This window comes from Terrapene carolina, unplaced genomic scaffold (assembly GCF_002925995.2).
Source record: "Terrapene carolina triunguis isolate 2854851 unplaced genomic scaffold, T_m_triunguis-2.0 Scaffold97, whole genome shotgun sequence".
In the NCBI taxonomy this organism is placed as follows: Eukaryota; Metazoa; Chordata; order Testudines; family Emydidae; genus Terrapene; species Terrapene triunguis.
In genome coordinates, this window is record NW_020664448.1 from 4,120,975 (window position 1) to 4,148,772 (window position 27,798).

Consider the following 27,798-nt stretch of genomic DNA (forward strand, 5'->3'; position numbering starts at 1 on the left):
TGAACAGGATTACACCTGAGAGTGTTTGTAGGACAAAGGACTGGTTGTTCCGGAGGTATATATTATGTCATTGCATGAAAAACAAACCCACCTCAGCCCAGTTCTCAAGCTTTGATCTCACCCACAGTTCATCCTTCTTTTTATAGCTGATCTATAAAAGCTTCCCCGTGCAGGGGATGGGGAAAGCTCATTTCTTTGCCAAAGAGAGACTCTGAACTGCAAGGCGACCGTGGAAGCGGCTGGAGTGGCAGCCACTGCGTACGCAGCAATGGTGTGGGGCAGGAAGGTAGGCAAATGTGCCGGAGAGTCACGCAAGCTGGTGAGACAACATCAGACACGTGCGGAAGAGAGCTCCCTTAACTGCGGTACCAGAGTAACACGGGTCTCTCCAGGAGAAAACAACAACACGGCAGGTGCATTCTTCTGTGCTGTCACTTGTATTTGTTCGCTCTCTCTGTCTTTGTTTAGAGCCGTTCCCTGAAGAAATGAGACACCCGGTGATCAGGTCATTTTGTCACAAAATGTAGCAACTTTGGGCCAGATTTTGCTCTGGGATTTTAACAGCAACTTTCCACTGAAACCACCCACACACATCCCAGAGTAGAGTTTGGCTCCTGGCCTGAAATGCCACATGGGCCAATCAGACTGTCCCAGCTCTAGCCATTACCGAAATCGCTGTTACGAGTCGTCAGGACACTTTAATGGTAATTCATTGCTTGTGTCTCACCGCCTGTGTCGAGTTCATGCTGCGCTTATCCTGCTGGGTATGTATTTATGTACAATGGAAAATAAAAGCCCTTGAGGAATGAGATTGGATGTGTCTCCCTCTGACCTAAAATGCCCTTGTCTTGCACACAATAAAGGAGAACCCATCAATCTTCACCCCATGATTTTTAGGTGTCTTCTCCCATACACACACACTGCAAAGCTTAAGATCTGTAAAACGTAATAATTTTGTTCCTGAAGTGAGCTGCATAGCTAGATATTTAGCTGCTCATGTAGCTATCGAGTGAGAGAGAGAATGTTCGGATTCCTCGGTGTATCTCAGATCCACATCACATGTAAGTCGGTTTCGGGGATGGGACGTTAGCCAGTCTCCATGCCCCTGGAGCAGTACCAGTGTCCACTAGCCGAGGGTCTGGCCTCATTACTGAAACTGACCTTCTGCACAGGGGTGAGCAGAAAGTCCCGAGGGCCCCTTTATCCTCAGAAAATGGCTTAAGTGATGCACCAGCCTTTCTGCACAGAGATGGGCTTCACCTGGTTTGTATGTAGTCTTATGACAGGCACAGCTTGGGTCTCCCTCCTGCGGAGTTGGGGAACCCCCCTGGAGAGAGCCCCGCTCTCCGCCTCCTGTTAGGAAATGACATTCCTGAGTTCTCCCCACCCAGGACCATTCTTCCCAGTCACAGATGCCTCAATTCTTAATTGGCATTTACTGTTTTAAAAACAACCAACCAAACAATTCCCCAAGCTCTCCTGAAAATCAGACCCGGAGCTGTGTGGTTATTGGCCCTCTGCTTTCCTTCGTTGGAGCCCTTTGTCAGTCATTCCCCCCACAATGCGTGTTGCGTTCTTGGAGGCTGGGGGCTCCTTGAATCGAGGCACAGAGATGAGCTCCCACAGCACCCACTCATTCCCACAGTCCTGTCCCAACCTGCCCTGGGCTCAGTGGAAAACCCGGGGTGGATTCTCTGGGGCAGTCTCTTCTCTAGTTGTTCCAAAGTCATGGTTAGGAGAAGAGGTTACAAGGGCATGAAGGGGACCTGGTGGTTCAGTGGTGTGTACCAACCATGTCGTGTCCTCCCATGGGACTCTTGGGGGCTATGAGTCACAATGCACAAACGCCCGGCCGCCCTGCCCACACTACATCCACCACCGTGCTTTTGTGACCATGGTGTGACTCTCTGACTTGACCCTCTTGCAGCAAATATGGCTTGGGCTGGGCCTTCTCCGCTGTCACTGAACTGTGTGCACATACTCGCCACCCTGTGTTTGTAGCAGTGCCTCCTGGGAATTCCAGGGGGCTGTCCCATGGAGTGACTTGCATTCTGGGCTGGTATATGACACAGCGAGCCAGAAGGGCTGGCTAAACCGGTCTACAGTGCACAAAGTAAATGGTGAGCGGGGTGGCGACCGAAGGCAGCCATGTGTCCACGCCTCTGTCAGGACGAACCAGGGCTAGTTACTAAGGAAGTAAGAACCCAGCGGTCTGCAGATCATGGAGGTGTTTGTAGCGACTTCATGGTTCGGCTTCTCCTGGGATTTGCTCTGAAATCCCTCTGTGCTGTGCTTTAATGACTGAAGTTAGGCTCCAGGTTTGGCACCACAATCTGTGCTGTTTTGTGAGTGAAGTAGCTACTGGTGTTTGCAAGAGGCAGTGTTTTAAAATGCTCCTTTATTTCATATTATTATTTGGAAGTTTTGCCTTATTTTCCTCATTTCTGTGGCTTCCTCTGGCTGAACGAATCCCGTTCCCACGAACGCCATGTATCAAATGCCAACGCTTATTCTGATAACATCTCACATAGAGACTGTGGAGGCAAAACTGGGCAGCTGGGTGCATGGAGGTGGGTTGTGGGGAGAGATGGGACTCTGGGGAGAGGGGGATGAGCAGGGATGGGGGCACAGCGGGGGGTGGGGTACCAGGCAAGTTGAGGCAGTGACAGGGTTAGCAGGGGAGAGTGGGGAAACAGGCTTGTGTGTGGGTGAGGCTGGAGATGCAGGGGTGGGAGGTGGGGTGTGTGTGTGTCTGTGGCTGGGCAAGGAGCCTGGGGCAGAGAGAAGGTCAGTGTCCCCGCACCAAACGCCTTGGAGCAGCGCCATAGGAACCAACCAGGCATTTACACATCAAGAGCCAACTACACCACTACTTCCTTGAGGCATTGGGGAGGTAAGAAAGCAGCACAACGGGGATCCCTTCAAGTGCAAATGCCTTGGCACAGAAGTACTGGGCTTCCCTCGCTGCCTGCATAACACTGATTTACCCCAACAATCCCCCATCCTTGATCATCACACCGTTCTCCCCTCTGCCTTCCTGTGATGGGGTGGGACTCACCACTGCGGTGCCCCCTGCTGGCTGTCCCGGGGATCAGCTCTGCTAGCCAGCGTGCCCTCTTCTAGTGGCGTCTCGCCACAGTCACGTCTGCTCCAGGGACCCATGTCACTCCTAGGGCCGCGGCATCCTCGTCATGACACAGCCCTCCGTCTGCGCCACACTCTGTGCTCCCCCCTTCCGGGGGGAATGTCACAGTCCCTTAGTCCAGCCACTTCCTCCATGGCGGGAGGTGGCGGGAGCCAGGCCCGCCCCCTACTCTGGGTCCCAGCCCAGGGACCCTGTAGATGGCTGCTGCTTGCGGCGCCCCCTCCAACTCCTGCGCAGCCTCCCAGGGGCTCTATTAACCCTTTAGAGCCCAGTGTGGGGCAGGTGCCCCATCACACCCCCATACTCACCCAGCTGCCCCCAACTTTCCCAACAGCTCCACTTCACCCAATCTCCATTCCCCCAGCACAACAAGTAGCTGTACTGGGTCAGAGTTCAGCCTGCTCGCTTTTCTCAGCCTTGTTCCTATTATTATTATTATTATCATAGCGGCTAGGAGCCCCAATCATGGACCAGTACTCCATTGTGCCAGGTGCTATACAAACAGAACACAGAGACAGGCCCCGCCCCAAAGAGCTGACAGTCTAAGAATAAGGCAAGAATCAACGGATGGGGGGAACAAGGAAACAATGAGACAGTACTGGTGGTCAAGGCACTATTTCACTACGCCTGTACGTAAGTAATGAGCTACCCTGGGCTTTTGAAAGGAGTTTAAGGAAGTTAGGCTCCCAATCCTAGCCAAACCGCCTCCTGTTCGATTCAAGAGCCCGTCTCCAGTCAGAAATCTCAGCCCCTTGTAGACCATGACGAAGTCCTCTCCACAGTCACCTTTAGATTCGCTGCCCTACATGAGGAATGGGTCACATTTTCTAATCTATAGTCACTGTTGTTAATCTTTTAGAAATCATGAAAACATTTTTGTTCGGCTTTTTATTCCCCTCCAAACTTCTTTTTCTTTAGCAGAGCTGCTATAGTAGCAGCTAGGAACCCACTTCAGAGATCAAGACTCCATTCTGCTAGGTGTGTACAGACAGGTAACACAGAAAACAGTCTCTGAAGACAGCTTACGCCAGGGGTGGGCAAACTTTTTGGCCCGAGAGCCACATCGGGGTTGCAAAACTGTATGGAGGGCCAGGTAGGGAAGGCTGTGCCTCCCCAAACAGCCTGGACCCCACCCCCTATCTGCCCTCTCCCACTTCCTGCCCCCTGACTGCCCCCCTCAGAACCCCTGACCCATCCAATCCCCCCTGCTCCTTGTCCCCAGGGATCCCACACCCCCGCCGCCTGACAGGCCCCCCGGGACTCCCACACTTATCCAACCCCCCCATTCCCTGTCCCCTGACCGCCCCCGCCAGAACCTCTGTCCCATCCAACCGCTCCCTGTCCCCTGACTGCCCCCCAGGACCTCCTGCCCCTTAACCACCCCCCCACCCCCGGCCCCAGCCCCCTTACCATGCCGCTCTGGCCGGAGCCAGACACGCTGCCGCATTATTCTGCAGGAGCGCGCAGCCCCGCTGCCTGCGCGGCGGTGTGGCTGTCGGGGAGGGGGGACAGCAAGGGAGGGGCCGGGGGCTAGCCTCCCCAACCGGGAGCTCAGGGGCCGGGCAGGACGGTCCCGCGGGCCGGATCAGGTTGAAAGGGGAGAGACAGGAAAGAGGCAAGCAAGGATTGGGTGAAGAGGAGGATGAAGAAACACTAGAACTGGAATTAGCCAAAAAGCAGAAGTTTCAGCTGGCTGCTTTCCTGCCCAGTACCAGCTGGGAATGATCTGTGGTATTAGGACAGAGAGAGGTTTTAAGGCCCCAGTTCAGGAAGACACTTTAGTACTTGCTCAACTTTATGCACATGTTTGAATGCTGTCCTGAATAGGGACGCTGTCCTGAATCAAGGCCTGAAAGCAGTGGCTCCATTTACAGTTCCTGTGGCTATTCCCCCATCTTAATCTGTCTGATGCTTAAATTACATGTCCCTCCTGCACCCCTGGCAGCTAATGGCACAAATATCGCTCTGTTTCTGACACTACTTAGCTGTAGCTTCATTAGCTGCGTGTCAGTTTCCCCTCTCGCCCTCTGTTCCTGTTTGATTGGTTGCTAACGGGCTTTCAAGGTGATATTGAATGACTTTGCCCTTTTCCTTGACCACAACTAGTGATTTCGGGCGTTGTTTCTGCCTTCGTTTGGAGTTTGCCGGAGGAGCGCCTGGGGATTCTCTACAGCAAAGTGAAGTTGAAGTCAGCTCCTTGAAGCCTTGTGATTACAGGCTAGAGCTGCTCAGAGTGAATCTACTATAGCTCAGTGTATCCTGCCATGAATGATCCTTAACGTTGGCTTGGGCCTCTGTTCCTCCTGAGGAATTGGGGCTTTGGGGGCACCCACTTATCGTCTGGCAGAGAGGAAGGCAGTGTGGCCTAATGAGTAGAGCACTGGGCTGGGACTTGGGCGAGCTGGGTGCTAGTGCCTCTCTGCCACTGGCCTGCTGGGTGGTCTTGGATAGGACATGTCACTGCCCCGTGCCTCAGTTTCCCCATTGTCATATGGGGACAATGATTCTGACCTCCTTTGTAAAGTGCTTTGAAATCTATGGATCAGAAGCCCTGTATATGAGATCGGTATTTTCATTATTATAATGGCACACTGCAGCACCCCTTCTATGGAAGGTGTAAAACCCACAAACTACTTCTAGGTCCATTGCCGGTGCTGCTCTGAGAGGAGGGATGAGCTGGTGCTCTAAGGCATTGGGCGGAGACTTAGGAGATCTAAGTTCTTTTCCCTGCTCTGCCACAGGCTTCCTGTGTGACCTTGGGCAAGTCACATCGCCTCTCTGTGCCTCAGTTTCCCCTCCCATCCTTCGTCTTATGAGCTCTTTAGGGCAGGGACCATCTCCCACTATGTGTATGTACAGCACCTAGCACAAGGGGGATCTTGATTGGAGCCTCTAGGGGACACTACAACCCTCGAGCTCCTGCCCAGCTAAGCACTGTTCTCTGGGGTTCAGAGCTTGTATCTCAGGTCAAGCCCAGCCCAAGTCAGTTGTGGGCAACAGCCCTCATCACTTAACAGCGGTCCTGGGCCCTGGGTGAAAAGAGTTGGTGGTGTCAGCCTAGGATCCACCTCACTAACCCCTCGGGAATCCATGCAGTGAGATCAAGGGCCGAACAGGCTGGGGAGACTTAGCGTGGGGCAGTGCGGAGGCACGTTGGTGAGACTACACAGAGAGTTTGCAATGCTGCTGCTGGTCTCTGCGGCTCCGACGCTGCTCCCGTTGACATCTGTGGTGCTGGACATTTTCACCAGCCTTTCCGAATAAAGGGCTGTAAGTGGAGATGTTGGGCTCTGAGATTTCTCGAGAGCTCTCGGGCTTCGGGCAGGCCTCCTGCTGGGCATGGCTGCGTTAAACCCTGGCTGGGAAGCCACCTGTAAGAAATGTTTTAATGACTCACAGACCTGCATGAATAGTGAGTTGATTAACACAATGGCCCAATAGGACGATTAATTAGTGTGATCTGCAGTCAGGAGCGACTGGATGGGGAGGTGGGTTTGAGTGCTGTATAATCCGTTGCTGGCAGCTTCCCAGGGGGAGCACAGATGTCTTCATTGACACTACCTGCTCATGGAAATCTCAAAACCCTCCAGAGAGTGACTCAGTCTCAGGGCTCTCTCTGTTCAGTCTCTATTGATCAGAACCACTTCAGGGAGCTGCGCTGGCGGGGTGCAGTACTGCAGCGAGCTGCGCTGGCGGGGTGCAGTACTGCGGTGAGTTACACTCGGGTGTGGTACTGCAGCGAGCTGCGCTGGCGGGGCGCGGTACTGCGGCGAGCTGCGCTGGTGGGGCATGGTACTGCGGCGAGCTGCGCTGGCAGGGTGTGGTACTGCGGCGTGCAGTACTGCGGTGAGCTGTGCTGGTGGGGTGCGGTACTGCGGTGAGTTACACTCGTGGAGTGTGGTACTGCGGCGAGCTGCGCTGGCAAGGTGCGGTACTGCAGCGAGCTATGCTCATGGGGTGTTGTACTGAAGGCATCATTAATATCTTGATGTATCTTTAACTATCAGGAACGGTAAAGGCCAAGATCTGGATGGCGCCCACTGTAGCATGGAAAATAAAATGAATTCTGTGGAGAGGGTCGTTGCTAAGGGCCTTAGCTTCAGGCTGGCACCTGGAGCAAATAGCTAGGCTGAGTTGATGCACGGGGCGAGGGAGGAATCTTCCCACACAAGCACTCAGTGTGTGCCGTGGCTGCGGAGCTGCTGTGTGGAGGCTTTGGTGCTACTTAGGGCTTGACTAGACTTGCAAGTTACAGCGCATCAAAAGCAGCCCCGGGCGCCCTAGCTCACTCCTCGTCCACACTGGCAAGGCACGTAGAGCGCTCTGACTCCACGGCTAGAGCGCTGCTGGTACGCCACCTCGGCGAGTGGAATAACGTTTGATGCGCCCCCGCTGGAGCGTCCCAGCGTCAGTGTGAACGAGATGTTGCGTTACTGCGCTCTGATCAGCCTCCGGAAACGTCCCATAATCCCCTTAAGTCAAGTGGCCACTCTTGTCATTGTTTTGGATATGCCCTTTGAAAGCTCCGTTGACAGCCGTCTGCTTATCTGCTCCGAGACACAGCAACCATTGCTGTGGAATGCTGTGTGAGAGAGAGAAGTGTGGGGAGGAAGGTCTGCTGCTGTCTGAACTTACAAGACAGCATGCTGACATGCTCTCAGCCCCCCCAAAACCCACTCTCTCTCCCCACATACACACAACATGCTCCCTGTCACACTCCACTCCCCCCCCCCCATTTGAAAAGCACATTGCAGCCACTTGCATGCTGGGATAGCTACCACAATGCACTGCTCTCTGTGGCCGTTGCAAGAGCTGCTAATGTGGCCACGCCAGTGCGCTGCCAGCTGTCAGTGTGGACAGACTACAGCGCTTTCCCTACTGCGCTCTACGAAGGCTGGTTTAACTCAAAGCACTCTACATCTGCAAGTGTAGCCATGCTCATAGGTTCCTCCCTTCCCTGCCACAAAGGAGATCCCAGCCTTCCAATGGCACAACCAGAGGAACATCCTTATTTAGGGCTTGTCTCCATGGGACATTATGCTGGTTGTGAGATCCCTTTGTAACTCGTCTGTGAGGTAAGGGGTGAATGTGAATGGGGACATTCTTGTTCAGACATGGGGATCTTTCACCAGTTTAGCTGATGTGACTTTGGAAGAGAGTTAAGTAAATAAATCCACCAAACAAGGCTCTTGCTGGCTTTGGCTTCCAAGAAATGGTTTGCCACCGAGCTGGAGTTTTGCGGGGGGTATTTCCCAGCCCGCCTGCCGGGCTGTTTGGGCTTCAGATGAATCTCCCTGAAACGGCACATGGGGGTTCAGTTCACAGTAGGTCACCCTCTCTTTCCTCCAGGCCAACTCAGAGGCGAGTTGGGTGCCTGCCTGGCCAGACCCATCCACTCTCTTCAGCAGTTCCTAGGCTACATGCATCAGCGTCACTTAACAATCTTGTGAAGATCAGAGGAAATTGTACTTCAAACTGGGGGATTCTGAGGTCTCCTCTAGTGCCGTCCCTTATTAAGAAGTTGCCTGTAGCAACGTTGTTTCCTCGCAGAGTATTTTCTGCCTGTTCATTCCTGTTCGGGATTCCCCCAGAGGTTCTCCTCTTCCTCCCCATCCCCCAGGAGGCTTCCTCCCACTTCGCTTCTCCTGCCTGTGTCACTGGGAAGGGAATTTGCCCTTCACAGGCCAAGTGAAGCAGCACTGAGGTAGTCTAGACCTGATTCTGCTCCCTCCCTGTCAATTGGGAGCAATGGCAGCAAAACCAGCGGAATTACACTGGATGCCGGGGCCTTCAGTGTTTGTCCCTTCAGTGACCTCAGATCACATATGCTCAGGGTACAAGTCAACGCTGCCCGCACCACAAGACCTAGCTGGCGTCTGAACTCCAGACGGGCCGTCACCAGCTCAAATGTCATCACCAGTTGGAAGGATTTTGCATTTGGAATTGAGCTGACAGTTTTGCTGATGATAAACAGGCAACATCTGTCTCTGCTGTAGCCGTGCTGGGGCTTCAGCTAATGGAAGTCTGAGCTGGTGGAGTTCACCCAGTCAAGTCAGCCTGTTGTCCAAACGTACCCTATACTTGGGCTCGGCTTAACTGACCGTACAAATAACAAGGCCTCGGCCTAAGCTTTCTCCTCTACCTTGACTGTCCCCTACAGAATTTCTTTTGGCCCAGTCCCTACAGTCCCCACTTCTCGAATACCTGGTGAGTGAATAAGCTGACCCTGGGGTCCTAGCACCTGCTATCAGGGGGGATCATGAGATGAATTCTGCTGCTCTGTTGCAGTCAGTAATGTACGCACCTCGGACTCTAGACATAGAGGGTCCGATTCTCCTCTCACCTCCCCCACTGTAAATCAGCACTAAAGTCAACAGGTCACATCAGAGTCATGCCCAGCGGGACCTAAGAAGGTGCCATTTTCTTACAGCCACCTGTGTCACTGTAACTGCATTTCAATCTGTTTAGTTTTAAACTGCTGCAGGCCCTGCACACCAGTCAGGCGTGTTTGCCGGGTGCTTTGCCCTTCCTCTGAAGCCGCTTTCATTGGCCAATAGCGGAGATGGGATATTGGGCTAGGAGAACCATTGTTTCTAACAGGCTCCATGACACTCTAATATTCCCTGCATTAGTGCTGGAGGGAAGAGTTTCTTTTCCAGGACAAGTGAATAATCCATTTTTCCCCCAACTAACACAGGTCATCCCAGACTGGAAGGAACAGGAGTGGAACGCCGAAAAACCAGAGAACTACGCCGGGATTTTCCACTTCCAGTTCTGGCGATTCGGCGACTGGGTGGACGTGGTGATAGACGACCGCCTGCCGACGCTTCACAACCAGCTCATCTACTGCCACTCCAACTCCAAGAACGAGTTCTGGTGCGCGCTGGTGGAGAAGGCCTATGCCAAGTAGGTATACGAGCAGGAGCCACTGAGGCTGAACTGCAGCCCTGTCTGGTGCTCTGTGTATTTAGCTCTATGGGAAGCAGTGTGGCCTAGTGGACCGAGCACTGGCCTGGAACTTAGAAGCCCTAGGTTTGAGTCCTGGCAGAGCCTGCTGGTTGACTTCAGGCAAGTCCTTCTCTGTGCCCGTTTGTCCCATCAGTATAATGGGAATGATAATACTGACGTGCTTTGAGATCTGCAGGTGACAAATGCCGTATAAATAAGGTTGCCAACTTTCTAATTTCTGAAAACCAAACTGCCCTGCCCCGCCTCTTCCCCCGAGGTCTGCCCCCTGCCTTGCCTCTTCCCCTGAGATCCGCCCCTGCTCCGCCTCTTCCCCTGAGGCCCCATCCGCTGCCCCGCCTCTTCCCCCGCTGTCTCCTCCCTCCCCCCCCCGCATCACTCGCTGCTCTCTCCCCTCCTGCTCTCTCGTCCCTAGATCCTCTCCACCTCCCACCCTCCTGCTCCCTCTGCTCCCGGGCTGGGACAGGAGCTGCAGCCAGATGGGGAGCCTGCAGCCTGCCTGCCCACGAGATGCAAGTAGGAGGCAGCCCTGGCTGAGCAGGGGCTGGCATGGGTTGATGACCCAACGCCTCCCCTGCAGCCCGCAGTAACCACACTTTTGGTGTCCAGTCAGTACATCTGACCGGCTACTGCCAGGTCCCCTTTTGACCGGCCTTTCCGGTCAAAAATGGGACACCTGACAACCCTATGTATAAAAGCTAGGTATGATTATTACTGATCATGGGTCCTTACTTTGTAAAGTTCTGTATCTATCCCTGGCAAAGGGAGGCACTGGCAAACCTTCTCCTTACAGGTGGAGGATGAGTGTCATCTTCCCTGGAGTGGGTGAGCTTGCTAAAAGTTTGGAACTATTTTAATGGACATTTAGTGGAACTTAGTGGAGTCCCTCTGAATTTCAGAAAGGAGTGTGGAGCATTTTGCAGTCAAGCCCCCACATCCATACCCACCCTTCCCAGTTCTGGTTCCAGGGTAGATCTAAAAAGTGGGCAGGGGGCTGTTTCCCATGATAGCCTCGAATGCAGCCAAAATCTCAGTGACACCGTCAGGATGGCAGCATCCTCGTCAGCTCCGCTGCGACAAATCCAAACCTGACAACTAGCCCTAACGTGGCCTCGCACTGAATCCTAGCGCATGCTAATTCTGATCGGGACCCACTGCAGGCACCCCTCCTGCAGCACTCAGAGGGAGTCTGGATGGCCTCGCCTCGACGTGCTGAAAGCAGCTGGTGCCGTATGTGTGCTACTGCTCCCCGTCCTGCTCTCCCCACCTCCCTGACATCACCTGGAACCTCCTGCAACTGCTGATCATGCCTGCTGGCCCCAAGTGGCCCAAGGCCCAGAGATGCTTTTTACTATTCAATCCCTTTCCCCACTGCTGCTGGATCCATCTCCCTCTCCCAGCATGGACTCCCATCCTCCCCGCCCCCTTGCTCCTCATCTCACTCTCCTGATGCCCTCTCCACCTGGCCATCCATCCTCTCCCTGCCAGTTCTTGACCCCGCTGGGTCCCGTAGGGAGCTTACAGGGTGAATCGCGGCGGGTTTGCAGCATCTGAGAAGGCAGGACTCCTTCTAAGCCAAGAGCATCAGCTCAACTCTCCACCCAGAAGCCCTTTCTCTGGCCGCCCTGCTCCTGACCCTGACCCCACCTCTAAAGCCTTAAAACAACCCAATTCCAGGCATCACCCAACTAGAAATGTTTCCAGAGGGTAAAACTCAGTTTGTTCTCCCTGCCATAGCAGTGGGGTCTCTGTGTAAATGCAATTGGCAGCTGGCTAATTACTGCAGCTGGTTGATTCCTGCCTGTTGGGACATCTCTCTCTCTCTCTCTCTCTCTCACACACACACACACACACACACACACACACACAGCAGTGGAGAGGTACAGGTGAGGTCTCCATGCACGGTTGGCTAATTACTGCAGCTGGTTGATTCCTGCCTGTTGGGACACGGTTGCGCACCAGAGCAGAGCCTTTACACCCCCTGGTGTTTGCCATCATACGCACTTAGCCCAAAGTTTTTGCCCCTAATTTTTGCCTTCCGTGTAATGGTTTCTCCCTTGAACAGAGAGTGAGTTCGTCATAGCAGAGGCCTCTGTTCTGTCCGCATCTGCACTCTGCGTCGGTATCACCCCTTTGGCTTCGGCCGTTACTCCTGCTGCACACCAGTGTAAGTGAGATCAAACTCAGGCCCAGAGGCTCCAGTTTCCTGGGCTTCTGTCAGCGAACAGTCCCTTTAGCTGGGAGGCCTGGCACAGCCCAGGGAGCTGGAGACGTCAGGCTTAGACACAGGATGAAAACTGCTGTCTCCCTACCACACCCATTCCCATTTCCCAGACACAGATGGTTACCAGCATCTTCGTTCCGGCTAAGAAGGAAACAGCAGACCACTCAACCAATAGCCTCCTGGCTCTCCCATTAGGGGACTTGTTAGTAGTGCACAAGCCGGGAAGTCTATTCTTCTTACTGCCACTTTCAGTTGACGTCATCTCCGCCATCTGCTCAAAACTTGCCCAGCTAGAGGGCCCAAGTCATTTGGGGGCTGGAGTGTCTGGAGTGCCCCAGCACTGTGAATTCTGACGCTGTCACCTGTCCATTGGCCCTGCCACTGAATTTTTCCCACCTTGGTATCAGTGGCGTAGCTAGGACAGGAAAACTGGGTGTGCGGCAATAACACGGGGCCACCTCCCCCCATGGTGCCAGAGGCGGATTACGATTTTGTGGGGCCCTGGGCCAGGACAAGTGGGGGCCCTTCCCTACCCTTCCACCTGCAGTCTCCCCCGTGCTCCTGTCAGGAAATGGGGCCGGGCGCGGGGACTTGCCCTGCTCCGCCCACCCGGTGCTCCTGCCAGGGAGCAGGGTCAGGGTGTGGGGGCTTGCCCCGCTCCCCAGCAGGAACGCCCCAACCCTGTTCCCCTGGCGCGGGTGTGCCCATTTTGCCAGGGCCCCACAATTGGCCAGGGCCCCTGGGAACGGCCCATTGGCCCAGTGGCTAATCCGCCACTGGCTCAGACCCGCCTCCATGAGGCACACCCCTAGCTGGGGCTGGAGATCGGGGCAGCAGCATGTGGCACTGGCAGGAGAGGGACATGGCTGGACACTGAGCCAGAGTCCGGGAGTCCCAGCCTGTGGATTTGGGGGGCTCCGGCCCTGATTTGGGTGGGCCTGTATGCTAAGTGTTTGGGCCGCAGCCCACCCATGGCTATGCCCCTGCTTGGTATGAAAATGAAATGCTCCTCCTGGTGCCTGTTGAAATGCTACCGATAAACCTCCTCTGGTGGTGTGCGCCATCACAAACTCGGATCTGAGGCCTGGTTCATCCCAAGACTTCGTCATTATGACCAGATTGTTCGTAACACACCCTGCGCGATTTTAAGGTTTGGTGTCCAAATGGGGCAAAATTTGTGGTTTCCCAAGTTTTCTGCATGGAAGCAGTTCTGTGTGATATTTCATGGAGGTTTTGGCTAGAGAAGTTCAGATGGGACATATATCCATCGGGATCAAAACCAGGCAGCATTTGGGGGAGCCCCTAGGAAGTGAAATTATATCTTTCAGTCCGCTCCAGCTGTTACCAGCTTTTGATCAAGATTCCCTGTGAGGGGAGAAAACGCTCCTGTAGAACTGAACGTGTGGAACAGCTCTGTGCTGTGTTTGACAACAGCAAACGTAATAGTTGTGCTTTGCACCTTCCGTCCTGAGCTCTCAAAGCGATGGACAAGTGAAATCTCACCAAACCCTCCTGCAATGTAGGTTTTAGTGTCTTCATTTCACAGGCACTGAAACAGGTGCGAAGAGATCAAGGACAATATTTTCAAACTTGCATGCCTGATGTTAAGCACCTATGATCATCCTGAGTTTCAGAGGCGTAGAGCAACCACGACTCCCGTTGAGTTCAACGTTGGCCTATGTGACTTGCTGGGTGGTTCAAGGAAGTTTGAGGCGGAGGTGAGGATAGAGCCCAGATCTAGGGACCCCACTCCCGTGCCTTAAGCCCCACAACCATTTGCTGCTATTAATTACAGGGGAATGGTTGCCAGGAGGAGAATCTTGGCCCATGGCTTCAGTTCAGATAAAGACCAAACACTGCTGCTTATGCACACTCATGCAGGGCTGGCCACACAGAGAGATTTCTGATGCTCCTCACTTCTGCTTGAGCCAGAAATCGAGTGGGAAGAATCATTCAGCATTTCCTGTCCCAGCTCATGAGAAATCCAAGGGGAGGGAAGTCGATCAAACCTCTTTGAACCTCAGGAAAGTTTTGGCCGGAGATTTTCATGAAGAATTGGTGGTGGTTGGTGGCTCTTCTTTATGACTTATTATTTTAGTAGGGTAGCATCCTTGGGATCGGGTTCCCCATTGGAGAAGACCGTCCTTGCAAAGGGGAGTGGGTAGGGAAACAACCTGCAAGCAAACAAATCTGATGAAGGATGGGCCCAGCTTTGTTAGCTACGTGTGTGTGGTTTGGGGTTTGGTTTGTCTTTTTAACTGGGGGCAGAGGTGAGGAGGGAAGAGGGACAGTCACCGTGAAAAGCCGCTTGTCCACCCCTGTTTAATACACAAACCAGTCGAGGCTCACCCAGTCCTGGAAATGCTGACAGAGCCCAATCTGGGGGGTATTACTGGGCATGCAGACTACGATGCTCCAACCCTCTCCTAGAGCCCCGTGACTGCTTCTACCATCCACACGTGCTGTCTTCGTTCCTCCCCTCTTGCAGGCTCTCCGGGTGCTACGAGGCCCTAGACGGAGGCAACACAGCGGATGCACTAGTAGATTTTACCGGCGGTGTCTCTGAGCCCATCGACCTGATCGAAGGGAACTATATTAACGACGAAGCCAAACGAAATCTCCTCTTTGAGCGAGTGCTGAAGGTCCACAACCGGGGAGGGCTCATCAGCTGCTCCATCAAAGTAAGACGCGGGCAGCGTTGTGGTTTGTCTGGTAGCCGCACTGAGAGGTCCCAGTGAGGGATTAGCTGGGCTCTGTGCACACACACAGTGAAAGGATGGTCCTGACAATCCAGGTAGATAGTGTGAGCCTGCTTTAGATCTCTCTGCCGCCGGAGTGACGCCTGATCTTCCCTGGGGAGATCAGAATCGGGCCCTTTGGTGATGCAGACACTTAAGGGAGAATTTTATTTTCGGAGTCCCTATTGCAGTGCGTCTGGGCTGGTTTACAAAAGGCTGGGCTGATTTGCAGTGCATCTGGGCCGGTTGGCTTTCAACCTGCTATGGACGTGGTCACTTGGTCACTGCGATGCTAGTGCTTCCCGGGTTCGCCCGTAACAACGGAACCCCTCTCCCGACGTCCCGCACACGCACGTCATCGCGCGTCGTAGAGCCTGGAGAAGGGACAGTTTCTGTACGAGATCTAGCCACCCTCCTGCTTTTTTGCAAACGAATGCTTGTTCCCCACAGTGTATTCTCCAGCCTGGTGCTATTTTAACTGTCTCGGGTGCTGAGGCATCCAGCACTTCCCTCAGGAGTTTGTGTCACGGCCGGACTGTGTCAGCGTTCCCTGATAGCCAGCACGCATCTTCCTTCGCTCACTTTCCCCCCACAGGACATTCGGCTTTCCCACTCCCCCTTCTGGAGCTGCAGACCTGTGACGATCGTAACGGGGCAGCTCTTCTACCTGGGATCCACATGCAGCGGAAGCCCTCTGCTTGGTGCAGAAGGGGATACCCAGCTGCCTCTGTGGCACCGTCCCTCCCCACTTTCCTGGGGTTCCATGGAGGGGCTCGCCCTGGGTTTGGGGATCTGCACAGGGAGGGAGCAGGGACAGGACTAAGGAAGTAAAATCTCCCCGTCCCCCAAGCCACACGCAGCCTGCTAAGAAAAGTTCTTACAGTCCCAAGCTGTGTTACCTTCCACAAGCACCTCCACGCTGGGGGAAAACCCTTGGTGTGGGGGGGTAGGGGTGGGCTGGGAGGCAGCCACAGCTAGGGAGACCCTGGTAATGCAGTTCCTGGAGTGAGTTCAGCGGCCTCTTGCCTTCTGGAGACCCCCAGAGCTGTGAGGATCTGTTGGTTCACCTCCGGCTGGGGTGCAGGAGACAGCAAGCCTGTGGGGATGCGAACTTCCAGCTGCTTCTTTGCCAAAATGTAAATTTCTCACTCATACCCTTTTTCCCACCAAAGAATGGCCGCCTGACCAGGTGATAGTCCATCTGATTTTGTTGATACCTGGCTGAGCCGTCAGTTTGCCTTTTGTCTATGAGGAGCTGGTTTGTGCCTGCTTTTCTAAACTTGGAATATGTCTCAATAATGTTATACAGTAGAGTCTTATAACTTTATATACAATGTAAAGGGTGACAAAAATGACTAGGGATGTGGAACAGCTTCCATATGAGGAGAGATTGATAAGTCTGGGACTTTTCAGCTTGGAAAAGAGACGACTAAGGGGGGATATGATAGAGGTCTATGAAATCATGATTAGCGTGGAGAAAGTAAATAAGGAAGTGTTATTTACTCCTTCTCATAACACAAGAACTAGGGGTCACCAAATGAAATTAATAGGCAGCAGGTTTAAAAAAAAAACAAAAGGAAGTATTTCTTCATACAACACACAGTCAACCTGTGGAACTCTTTGCCAGAGGACTTTGTGAAGGCCAAGACTATAACAGAGTTCAAAAAAGAACTAGATAAATGCATGGAGGATAGATCCATCAATGGCTATTAGGCAGGATGGACAGGGATATGGTGTCCCTAGCGTCTGTTTGCCAGAAGCTTAGAATGGGCAACAGAGGATGGATCACTTGATGGTTATCTGTTCTGTTCATTTCCTCGGAAGCACTTGGCATTGGTCAGTGTCAGAAGACAGAATACTGGGCAAGATGGACCTTTGGTCTGACCCAGTATGGCCGTTCTTATGTTAATATTGCCACTCATATTTTACCAGGACAATAATGAACAGCATATTATGGGTTTTCAAATGATACCACACAAGGCTTACTTTGTACAAAATCCATTATAGTTTTGTAAACAGGGTGAACATAGTGATACAGACTGTCACAGGAATATAACCTTCCTGGAGCTGAAAGCCCCGGCCCTGTGGCTCTGCTTTGTGTTTCCCTGGCCAGGCCACCACAGCAGCTGACATGGAAGCCCGCCTGGATTGCGGCCTCGTCAAAGGACACGCCTACGCTGTGACGGACGTGCGGAAAGTCCGCCTGGGCCACGGCCTGCTGGCCTTCTTCAAGTCGGAGAAGCTGGATATGATCCGGATGCGGAACCCCTGGGGGGAGAGGGAGTGGAACGGCCCGTGGAGCGACACGTGAGTAAAGCTGGGGCAAGGGGACCTGGAGGGGGGTCGCCAGCTACCCACCCACCAGCGTTTCTCAGCCGAGATCCTGTGTGTTTGTGGGGTCTGTGGTGTGACGAGTGGTGTTATGGGCAGATGGGATGGACTGTCTCCCAGGGGTGCCGGAGCTGGTGAAACTCGGGGCCCTTCGCTATTTGAAAATGTTTCTGATGCCACGTGATGTCTCAGCCAAGCAATGGGCAGTTTGGCTTCTCCAACACCCATGTACACAGGCCTTTTCCTGAGGAGGCCGGGCGCTGGCTTCAGGGGCTGTTTGTGATGGGATTGCAAAGAGCTGAACGCTCTCCCTGGGGCCCAGCAGACTTTATATGGTTCGTCAAGGGTCTAGTGGGTGTTATGGGCCAGATCCTCAGCCTGTTTACACCCAGCTCAGCTGAAGGAGGGAGTAGAGGGTGGTTTGAAGTCACCTTTTGGCTCCCCCAATCCAGGGCCAGGCAAGGTGGCCCCCAGTAGGACTCAGCCTACGGCACCCCTAGGAGCCTCAGAGATGGCGAGAATTGTGGGAGAATTGTATGCTCTGCCCTGGCACACCCCACCCTGATGCCCCCTCCGTGGAGGTGGGGGGAGCAAGTGATGTAGAGACAGCATAGATCTATTCTCTCCCCCCTCCCCCCCCCCGGTGTCATGGGGAAACCTCAGCTGCCCCTTTCTGGACAGCTTTCCAGCTGCTTTGTGGTGCTGAGGCTGGTGCTAGAGCCATGGATCTGGCCCTGCTGGGTTAGCCAAGCAGCTCTGCCGTGCCACTCTTGAAATCCGTTAGCCCCTCAGGTGGAGCCTGAGGTGGTTGCTCTAACTGCATCAGCCTGGCTGCGCAAGTTCAAGTTTGCAAGCTCCCCTGGCACAGCTGGTGGGGTTTGCAAACTCTGTGGGCCAGATCCCCAGTCTGGCCGAGGTGTGCTCTGCTCCGGACACAGGGAGGGAAGGGAAATGTTCGATCTAAGCCACTTACCCACTCCCCTGAGCCTTGGGGGTTGAACTAGCCCCCAGTGTAATCTAGAGCAGTCCAGGGGCTGCACGAGCTTTATGCCATCCAGCTGTCTATCCCCTTTGCTCCACCGGAGGGCTCAGATGTGGCTAAAGTAATGCACAGGCCTCGGGCATGGCCCTCCACTTGAGGCAGATCCCCCAGGCTGAATAAACAGCTGTACCCCAGCATGTCTCCCCTTTTCCGCTCAGTAACAATTCTCTTCTCTTCCCCTCGGCAGCTCTGAGGAGTGGCAGAAGGTGAGCAAGAGCGAGAGAGAGAAGCTGGGGATGACGGTGGAAGACGATGGGGAGTTCTGGTGAGTCCCTGCTGGGTTTTGTACAATGTCAAGGGGCAGCTGTGTGGATTGATTACTCCCACCCAACCATTTCCCATTGAATTGGCACGGGAGTCGCAGCACGTAGCAAAGGGAGGTCTGAAAATAATCCACGCCAGAGGCGCTTCAGTGAAGGATCCAGTTCACAACCTCAGGGGAACGCGTCAGACCATGTGGAATTAGCGCTGTGTGACCGGAACCCTAGGCGAGTATGTCTCTTTGTCGCCCCCTAGTGGCTGGTCCGCATTTGGGGTTTTTCACTTGTAGTCCTTCACTCAAGCCATAGAAGCCCATGCTTTTAAATAGGGCTCTCAATTAATCACAGTAAACGCACACGATTAACTCAAAAAAATTAATCGCGATTAATCGCAGTTTTAATCACTCTGTTAAGCAACAGAATACCAATTGAAATTTAGTCAGTATTTTTGGATGTTTTTCTACATTTTCAAATATATTGATTTCAATTACAACACAGAATACAAAGTGTACAGTGCTCACTTTATCATTTTTACAGTATAAATATTTGTAATAAAAATAATATAAACAAAAGAAATAGTATTTTTCAATTCACCTCATACAAGTACTTTAATGCAGTCTCTTTATCGTGAAAGTGTAACTTACAAATGTAGATTTTTTTGTTGTTACATAACTGCACTCAAAACCAAAACAATGTAAAACTTTAGAGCCTACAAGTCCACTCAGTCCTACTTCTTGTTCAGCCAATCGCTAAGACTAAAAAGTTTGTTTATATTTACCGGAGATAATGCTGCCGGCTTCTTATTTACAATGTCAACAGAAAGTGAGAACAGGCATTCACATGGCACTGTTGTAGCTGGCGTCACAAGATATTTATGTGCCAGATGTGCTAAAGATTCATATGCCTCTTCATGCTTCAGCCATTGTTCCAGAGGACATGCTTCCATGTTGATGACGCTCATTAAAAAAAGCAATGCATTAATTAAATTTGTGACTGAACTCCTTGGGGGGAGAATTGTATGTCCCCTGCTCTGTTTTACCCGCATTCTGCCATATATTTCATGTTATAGCAGTCTCGGATGAAGATCCAGCACATGTTGTTCATTTTAAGAACACTTTCACTGCAGATCTGACAAAATGCAAAGAAGGTACCAATGTGAGATTTCTAAAGATAGCTACAGCACTCGACCCAAGGTTTAAGAATCTGAAGTGCTGTCCAAAATCTGAGAGGGACAAGGTGTGGAACATGCTGTCAGAAGTCTTAAAAGAGCACCACTCCGATGCAAAAACTACAGAACCCGAACCACCAAAAAAGAAAATTAACCTTCTGCTGGTGGCATCTGACTCAGATGATGAAAATGAACATGCGTCGGTCCGCACTGCTTTGGATCATTATTGAGCAGAACCTGTCATCAGCATGGACACGTCCTCTGGAATGGTGGTTGAAGCATGAAGGGCCATACGAATCTTTAGCACATCTGGCACTTAAATATCTTGCATTGCCGGCTACAACAGTGCCATGCAAACATCTATTCTCACTTTCAGGTGACATTGTGAACAAGAAATGGGCAGCATTATCTCCTGCAAATTATAACCAATCTTGTTTGTCTGAGCAATTGGCTGAACAAGAAGTAGGACAAAGTGGACTTGCAGGCTCTAAAGTTTTACATTGTTTTACTTTTGAATGCAATTATTTTTTTGTACATAATTCTATATTTGTAAGTTCAGCTTTCATGATAAAGAGATTGCACTACAGTACTTGTATGAGGTGAATTGAAAAATACTATTTCTTTTGGTTTTTAAGTGCAAATATTTGTAATCAAAAATAAATATAAAGTGAGCACTGTACTCTGTATTCTGTGTTGTAATTGAAATCAATATATTTGAAAATGTAGAAAATAGCCACAAATATTGAAATAAATGGTATTCTATTATTGTTTAACAGTGCGATTAATCGCACGATTAATTTTTTTAATCGCTTGACAGCCCGACTTTTAAGTAGAGATTTTCAGCGGAGTCTTTCATTGGGATTTGGGTGCCAAACTCCCTTAAGCACCTTTGGAAATCCAGCCTTAGCTCTGTAAGTGCTGGGTTCAAATCCTTCTGGTGTTCCACCTATAACAGACACAAGTAGTAGATAAATCACCTGCACATGCATGGGAAGACAGGACTAGAACCCTGCTCCTTTACCTCCGAAAAGCACAAGTCTCTGCCACTTGAGCTAAAGGATTGTTCTCATTGCTTTCTCTGAGAGCATGTCCCATAGCCACTCTGCAGAGCACCAGCCACTAGAGGGCAGAATCACACACCCAGTACATAACAGCTGATCACAAGCTGCTTGCAGTGTATTGGCCACACAATGTGAGCTGTAGGCACACAAGGCTCAGCCCTGCCAATGACCCTTTTCCTGTCGTAGGATGACATTTGAAGACTTCTGCAAATATTTCACCGACATCATCAAGTGCCGTCTCATAAACACCTCCTACCTGAGCATCCACAAGACGTGGGAGGAGGCGGTGATGCGCGGGGCGTGGACAAGACACGACGAGCCCCTCAAGAACCGCTGCGGAGGCTGTATCAACCACAAAGCCACCTTCCTGCAGAACCCCCAGGTGAGACGGCAGAGAGGCGTGGAGAAGAGGACCTGCCAGAAATGACCTGAGGCCTGGCAGGGTAACAGGAGCCTGGTTGGGCCATCGGAGGCCAAAGTCTGGAGTGGCTGCCAGACTCCTAAACAGAGCAGGCAGCCATGGTGCTGTTCTGGGGTTAACCACCTGCAATGAGCTCTTCTGTGCTTTTTGTCTCTGGCGCTGAGAGCTTTGCTGTGAGCTAGCCATTGGATTTTTGGCTAAGTGCATCAAATCCAAAGGATACACGTCTGTGCGCAACAAAGCCACTGCCTTTTGGAAACGAGAGGAAGCATGGTTCAGTGGTTAGAGCACTAGCCTAAGACTAGACCTGGGTTCAAGTCCCTGTTCTGCCCGACTCCTTTGTACCTCAGTTCCCCATCTGTACAATGGGGATAATAGCACAGGGGTGTTGTGAGGATAAATACATTACAAATTGTGAGGGGCTCAGATATGCGAGTGATAGGATGGACAGATGAGATAAATACTGTACAATCCATGCTTGGGCCTTCCCAGACAGAGCCAGGTCAGACTGGGTGCTGAACTTCCCACACAAGTGCAAGTCCCCTAGGCATCAGGCTTAGTCTACTCAACACATGGTCACTTGCTGGGTTTGGACCCAGGTTATATCCAGAGGTGAGAAAGCTCATGCACCCCTCTTGGCACCGTTAACCCCTTCTCTCCCTGCTCCCCCTCGCCATCAGCACGCCTTACCGAACGGAAGGCCTCTCACCTTTCCTCTCTCGGTTGTGTCATTACTTCTAGTATGTGTTTGATGTGAAAAAGGCAGAAGACGAAGTGCTCTTCAGCATCCAGCAGAAACCAAAGAGGACCAGCCGCAAAGAGGGCAAAGGAGAGAACTTGGCCATCGGGTTTGAGATCCAGAAGGTAAGCTGGGGTATGTACATTGTTGGCCTGAGTGCTTGCTGCCTGGGTGCATTAGAGGGGGCAGATGGCTCAGGAAGCTTCCCCAGCAAACCCAAGCAGGACCCTGGCGGAACGCTGCTGTTGGTAGCACTCCCCTGTGCATAAGTAGGGGATAGATGGAATGTCAAGCTGCCCCATGACTATAGGGGGCATGGTCATCTGAGTTGAAGGTGCTACTAGGCCCCTCCCCTCTCTGCAGCTGGTAGCACAGGGGGAGGGGAGGGGAGGATTGAACCCCACACATGGTGTCACTGCCCTCGAGTGTGGGGCTCTCAGGCACAGATCGCTGATGTCAGGAACTCACACACATGGGAAGACAGTGCATCGCGCAGACAGGGTCTGTGGTCACCAGATCTCGGGCCTGAGGTCGGAGGGACCAAAGACCTGTAGTAGAAAAAGCACTGTGGGGAGACATGATGGAGGAGGGAGGATCCTAGAGAGAACTTGGCCAGGGATAATTGAAATCACTTTCTCCCAGAAACGGAAGGTGCCTATACTGTAAGCCTGGCCTGGGTCATGCGGCAGTGGCCGGGAAATGACTGCGTGCCACTGGCTTAGTCATACCTGACAGCCTGAAAGCGGTAGGAGGGGGCACCGAGGGTGTTAGTATCAGAAAGACTGGGACCCTGGGCGAGCTTTCAGAGCGGTAGGGCAGTAAATACACATACACCCAGCAAAGCAGAAGGGATAGCCCCTGCTAAATAGGACTGGTTGATCTGTTACCCTGAGCCCTGAACCTCCCTTTAACCTACCTGGTGTGGTGCTCCATCTCTCGCTAGTAGCTAGACCACATAGAGCGGTTTACGTGTCTGCTCCTGTCTCCACTGGAGCTGATGCTTCAGCTCAAGCTGCAGCGGCTCCTGCTTTTAGACCCGGACACCGTGGGTCCAGTCCCTGCAGATGGACCCACATGAGAGGCCGCCGTTCCATGGGTATTGAAAAGATCTGTGCTGAGTATCCTGTTGTGATCTATGCCCAGGTGGAACTGAACCGGAATTACAGGATGCACACCCTGCAGCAGCAAGTGGCCACTTCCATCTACATTAACTCCCGGAGCATCTTCCTGAGGACAGACCTGAAGGAAGGCCGCTACGTCATCATTCCAACTACCTTCGACCCGGGTCACCTGGGAGAGTTCCTTCTCCGGGTTTTCACAGACGTGCCTGCAGATTGCAGGTAAGGAGCCCATCTTCTTATCCTCAGCGTCACGCGCCGAACTGGAACAGGGTAAACTCCCTGGCCTGGATCTCCACCCCTGCCCTGGCCCGAAGGAAGCTCTCAGTAAGGGCCTGTTCTGGCACAATGTGACTTAGCAGGTGAATTTGCAGATCACAAGCTGCTTCAGAACCTGATAGATGTTCATGATCACGGGCGACCTAGTGGGTTAATGACCCAGTGTGCAAACTAAGGTGTTTCTTAGTAAAACAAATGAAGAAGGGAAGGATGGCCCAGTGGTTAGGGCACTAACAGGGGACTTGGGAGTTCCTAGGATTCCAATTTCAGTTTCCTGCTCTGTCACAGACTTCCTGTGCGACCTTGAGCCAGCCGCTTGGTCTCTCTGTGCCTCAGTGTCCCATCTGTAAAATGGGGATAAGAGTACCTCACTGAGAGGATAATACGTTAAAGATGGGGAGGTGCTCACAGGCTCGGGTGATGGGCACCGTGTCAGTACAATAGCTAGCTCGATAGAAGGAGCTTGCTCCTTATATGAGGAATAAATCCATGCTCCACAATTAACATGTACCCTGCCCTAGAATTTGCACTTTCTTTTGCCCTTGTTTTTATTCTCTGCAAGAAAGAAAGAAAATGGCCAGGAAGGTAGGTAGGGAGCGAGGTGTAAATCCCGCCAGACTCATTGCAGGCTGTGTGGGATTGGGGGATTCCTGGGGGTATTTTCTTTTCTCTCGCCCTATTTCCCAACTGCTAAGTTACAACCAGCGCATGTTTAACGTGATGTGGAAACCAAGTGACCTCCCTCGGCCTTCCCCATCCTCTGCCTTCCAGTCACCAAACCTGCATGGAGTTTGCATTGGGCTTCCTTTCAGAGGGGACCCAATTGGCCGGCCAGCCGTGCGCACCTCACTCCCTCCTCCAGAGGCGTCCGGCGCAATATCCAGATCTGCCTCAGAATGTCCCGCAACAGGGCTCTGCTAAGCGGCGCCGACTTTCTACTGTGCCGGAGAGTGTTCAACCCCCGCTTTGCCCCAGGCCCTGCCCCCACTCCACCCCTTCCCCCAAGGCCCCAGCCATGCCCTGCCTCTTCCAGCCCTGTTCCTCCCCTGAGTACACCCCGCCCTTGCTTCGAGGTGCTGGGAGAGAAGGGGAGGTGCTGATTGGTGGAGCCGCCGGTGGGCGGGAGGCGCTGATCGGGGGGGCTATGGGTGGGTGCTCAGCACCCACCATTTTTTCCCCGTGGGTGCTCCAGCCCTGGAGCACCCACTGAATCGGTGCCAACGGCTCTGCTGTTAGAAAGAGGCGTGAGCTCTGGGAGCCCAGGCGTGTCTGACATGACGTCTCCCTTGCTGTTGATCCCCCACGCAGAGAACTGACCTTGGATGAGCCTGCCCGCACCTGCTGGAGTGGAATGTGTGGCTATCCACAAGTGGTGTCCCAGGTCCATGTCCTGGCAGCAGCTGGGCTGAAGAACCAGGATTCCCAAGGAGGTACGGGCCTTTTTTATTGCTTGTTCTGCACTCGCTGAGGGACGGGAAGCCAGTGTTGAGCTTTGGTTTTGTTAGAAGGAAAGTAGGACCAAGTCCTTTGTTTTCAGATCATGTTACAGGGCCTCCAGCACATGCTGATGATCCAACAGGTGCTAAGGCAGGGTACCATGGGGACGGGCTCCTTCGAAATACAAGAGATGGAGCGGATGTGGTTTATTTCACAGAGACCCATTTGGAAGACAGGACGGAGAGGGACCTTCTGGGTCAACAAGCCCAGTCCCCTGCCATTGCAGGCAATCCCCCATCATTCATTATACTGCTGCAGGATCGGTTCTCCACTGCCCAGCATCTTACGTGGTCATGTACCCCAGTGCAGCATGGGTGTATGACTACCCGAGGTGCCAGGCAATGGAGAATCAGACCCATGACCTCTCCTAGAGACGTGGGTCAGGGAGCAAGAGGTTTCCAATGTTACAGTGAAGTCGCTGTTAGAAGATCAGCAGAAGAGGAGCATCTTGTGAGACCCAAGGGCTCCGTAAAGATCAAAAGGCCCCTATGGGTGTCAAGGCTTTCACGGGCGGTAGCCGTGCTGAGATCCTGGGACACTAACAGAACGGCTCTGCATAGATGTAGAGTCACCGCGTCACCCTGCCCTGTAAGGCACGATCACGGAAAGGACATTGCACAAGGCTGGAGGCGTACGAGAGATAACAGGCAGCACGTTACACAGTGCATAATCACACTCACAAGCACGAGCTGCAAGGCGTTACGGAGGCCGATGGTTTAGCGAGATCGAAACGGGGTCAGACGCTTTCCGCCACTAAGCATGGCCTTTGCAGTTCCAGAAGGGAAGCTACACAGGCTCAAACCATGCTGGGGCTAGGAAGTGGTTACAGTGTTACAGAGCATGTATCTCTGCATAGCTGGCAGGTGCGGGGGGGGGTGGGGGGCGCTGGGAGGTTCCTGTGGCTTTAATGCATCGAGTCTAGGCCCTTGCAGGGTACTGAATTGCTTGCATCCCTCCTCTGTCCTTTGGGGACCGGCAGTGGATTCTCCAGAGGGGTGCACCTTCTGTTGGCACTTTGCCATTTGCAGGGCCTCTCATCAGGAAGACAGCAGCACAGCGCCCCCTAGAGTTGTGCTGGTGAGTCCTGGCTCGTTTCTTGGCTGCTAAAGAGAGCAACCTGGCAAGGGGCCTCCAGTTTCATCACTTACATCTGGATCAAGAAACCCTAGGATAATAGTGGCGGGGGGATAGAGGGGTGACTTTTGCTGGTCCTGCTTTCAAAAGAAACACGGTAGCTACCATGGACATTTAGTGACTTTTCCTGATTGGAACTCGTCCTATCACAACCCTTCTCACCACCTCACCGGTAACGAGTTCCCAGGCAATGTGCATCAAGGGCGTCCCTTGCAGGGCCTTGAGAAGGATCCTTGTGGCAAAGCGGCTGTTCCAAGACTAACACCGCTCCTTCCTTAGGCTGTGCTGCATATGCCGCAGAGCCCTTCTAGGCTCTCCAGCAGGGGCGTAGAGGGGTTTATCCCTGGCAGGTTTCTCCTCAGGGGAGAGACAATGACTTGCTGGCTCCCTGCTCACAGAACCCATCAGCCTGAGTCATCTCTCACCTACCCTGGGGTAAGCCCGGGGCAGCTCCACTCAACTAGCAGATGGAGTCAGTGGGCTGGTGACTAGGGGGCTGGTCTGAGACGCCGGAGAGCTGGGTTCTCGTCCCAGCACTGCTGCTGACTGCTCCTGGGACAGTCGCTTCATCTCTGGGTTATTGCTTCCCCTCCCAGCCTTTGTCAGGCACTCAGCTACTATGGTGATGAGCATGGTTTAGGAACCTTTAGAAATCAAAGGGATTAAGTCAGTGATGTGAACGGAGAATCCAGCCTGACATCTGGATCATATGGTGTAGGGCTCTTCTGTCCTCATCCCCCCGTGCTCTGGTTTTCATGGATAACCAGTTTCCTGGGATCACGTACCCTGCTGCTGTTCTAAAGACGTGCTCTAGTTGAGAAGGAAATCAGTCGACAGAGCCTCTTCTACACCCTCCAAGATCTTGGCTCTGAAGAACCGGGTCCCGGGTACAGTGTGATGGGGCGGCTGCAAGGTGGTGACTTTTACACCAAGATGCCAGGTGCAGCCTCTGGAATGGCATTTCCTGTTCTGATTCCCCGGCTTCAAGCCACAAAGCATGCTGCCCTCTGAGTAAATGTGAGGTCACTGAGATCAGGGCAGAGCAATACCAGCCGCAGGGTGTCCTCCACAGCCAGCAATTGGTGTGCGTTGGTGGTTCCCAGGGCAATTGTGCCTTTCCTGTCTCCCAACCCTTCCCGGACATTTGAGGGCAGTGATTTATGGGTGGAATTTGGCTCTGGCTGGTGGAAAATGAGGCTTTTGTGGGTCTTTCCAAAGAAGCGTTTGGAAAACATGGCTGCGAAATCCTGCAGCTGTTTCTAATCCTGGAAGCAAGGAGCCCCGGGAAGTGGAAAGTTACGGAGTAAGGGGGGCGGTAAATCACTGCCAAGTTTCCTCTGGGAACAAGAGAAGAGGAAGTTCAGTCTCTGGCCTCGGGAAGTGGATTGGTTCGTTCCTCCGCATTCCCAGAGTGCACTTGGAGGGAACATTGACACCTGCCTGTGTTTCCTTGGCAGTTACCAAAGCCTCTTGTGAGAGCATTAACCTTGCAGCCTGGCTGCTCTGGCCCTCAAACAATGATTCATTCCGCACTACAAACACGGGGACATGGGCCGGCTGCCTAACGGAGAAATGTTGGTTAATGTGGGATCCTTCTTCTCTGGCCCTGCAGCTCACGCACTCACCCGGGCCCTGACTTGATTGCTTCACCCTGTGTCTGGCCTGCCCGAGGCCC

General features: G+C 52.8%; 1 protein-coding gene across 7 annotated transcripts in view; it reads left to right on the top strand.

Annotated features, from left to right (window-relative positions):
* CAPN5 (calpain 5) overlaps nt 1–27,798 on the top strand; it is a 119,003-nt gene that overhangs the window by 84,390 nt on the left and 6,815 nt on the right. For all 7 annotated transcript variants that reach the window (XM_026651629.2, XM_026651632.2, XM_026651631.2 and 4 more), the window contains 8 exons: nt 9,843–10,051; nt 14,824–15,016; nt 17,187–17,380; nt 18,634–18,711; nt 21,122–21,317; nt 22,098–22,220; nt 23,239–23,435; nt 24,801–24,922. In XM_026651629.2, coding sequence (XP_026507414.1) covers nt 9,843–10,051; nt 14,824–15,016; nt 17,187–17,380; nt 18,634–18,711; nt 21,122–21,317; nt 22,098–22,220; nt 23,239–23,435; nt 24,801–24,922 — 1,312 coding nt within the window. The remainder of the gene's footprint in view (nt 1–9,842; nt 10,052–14,823; nt 15,017–17,186; nt 17,381–18,633; nt 18,712–21,121; nt 21,318–22,097; nt 22,221–23,238; nt 23,436–24,800; nt 24,923–27,798) is intronic.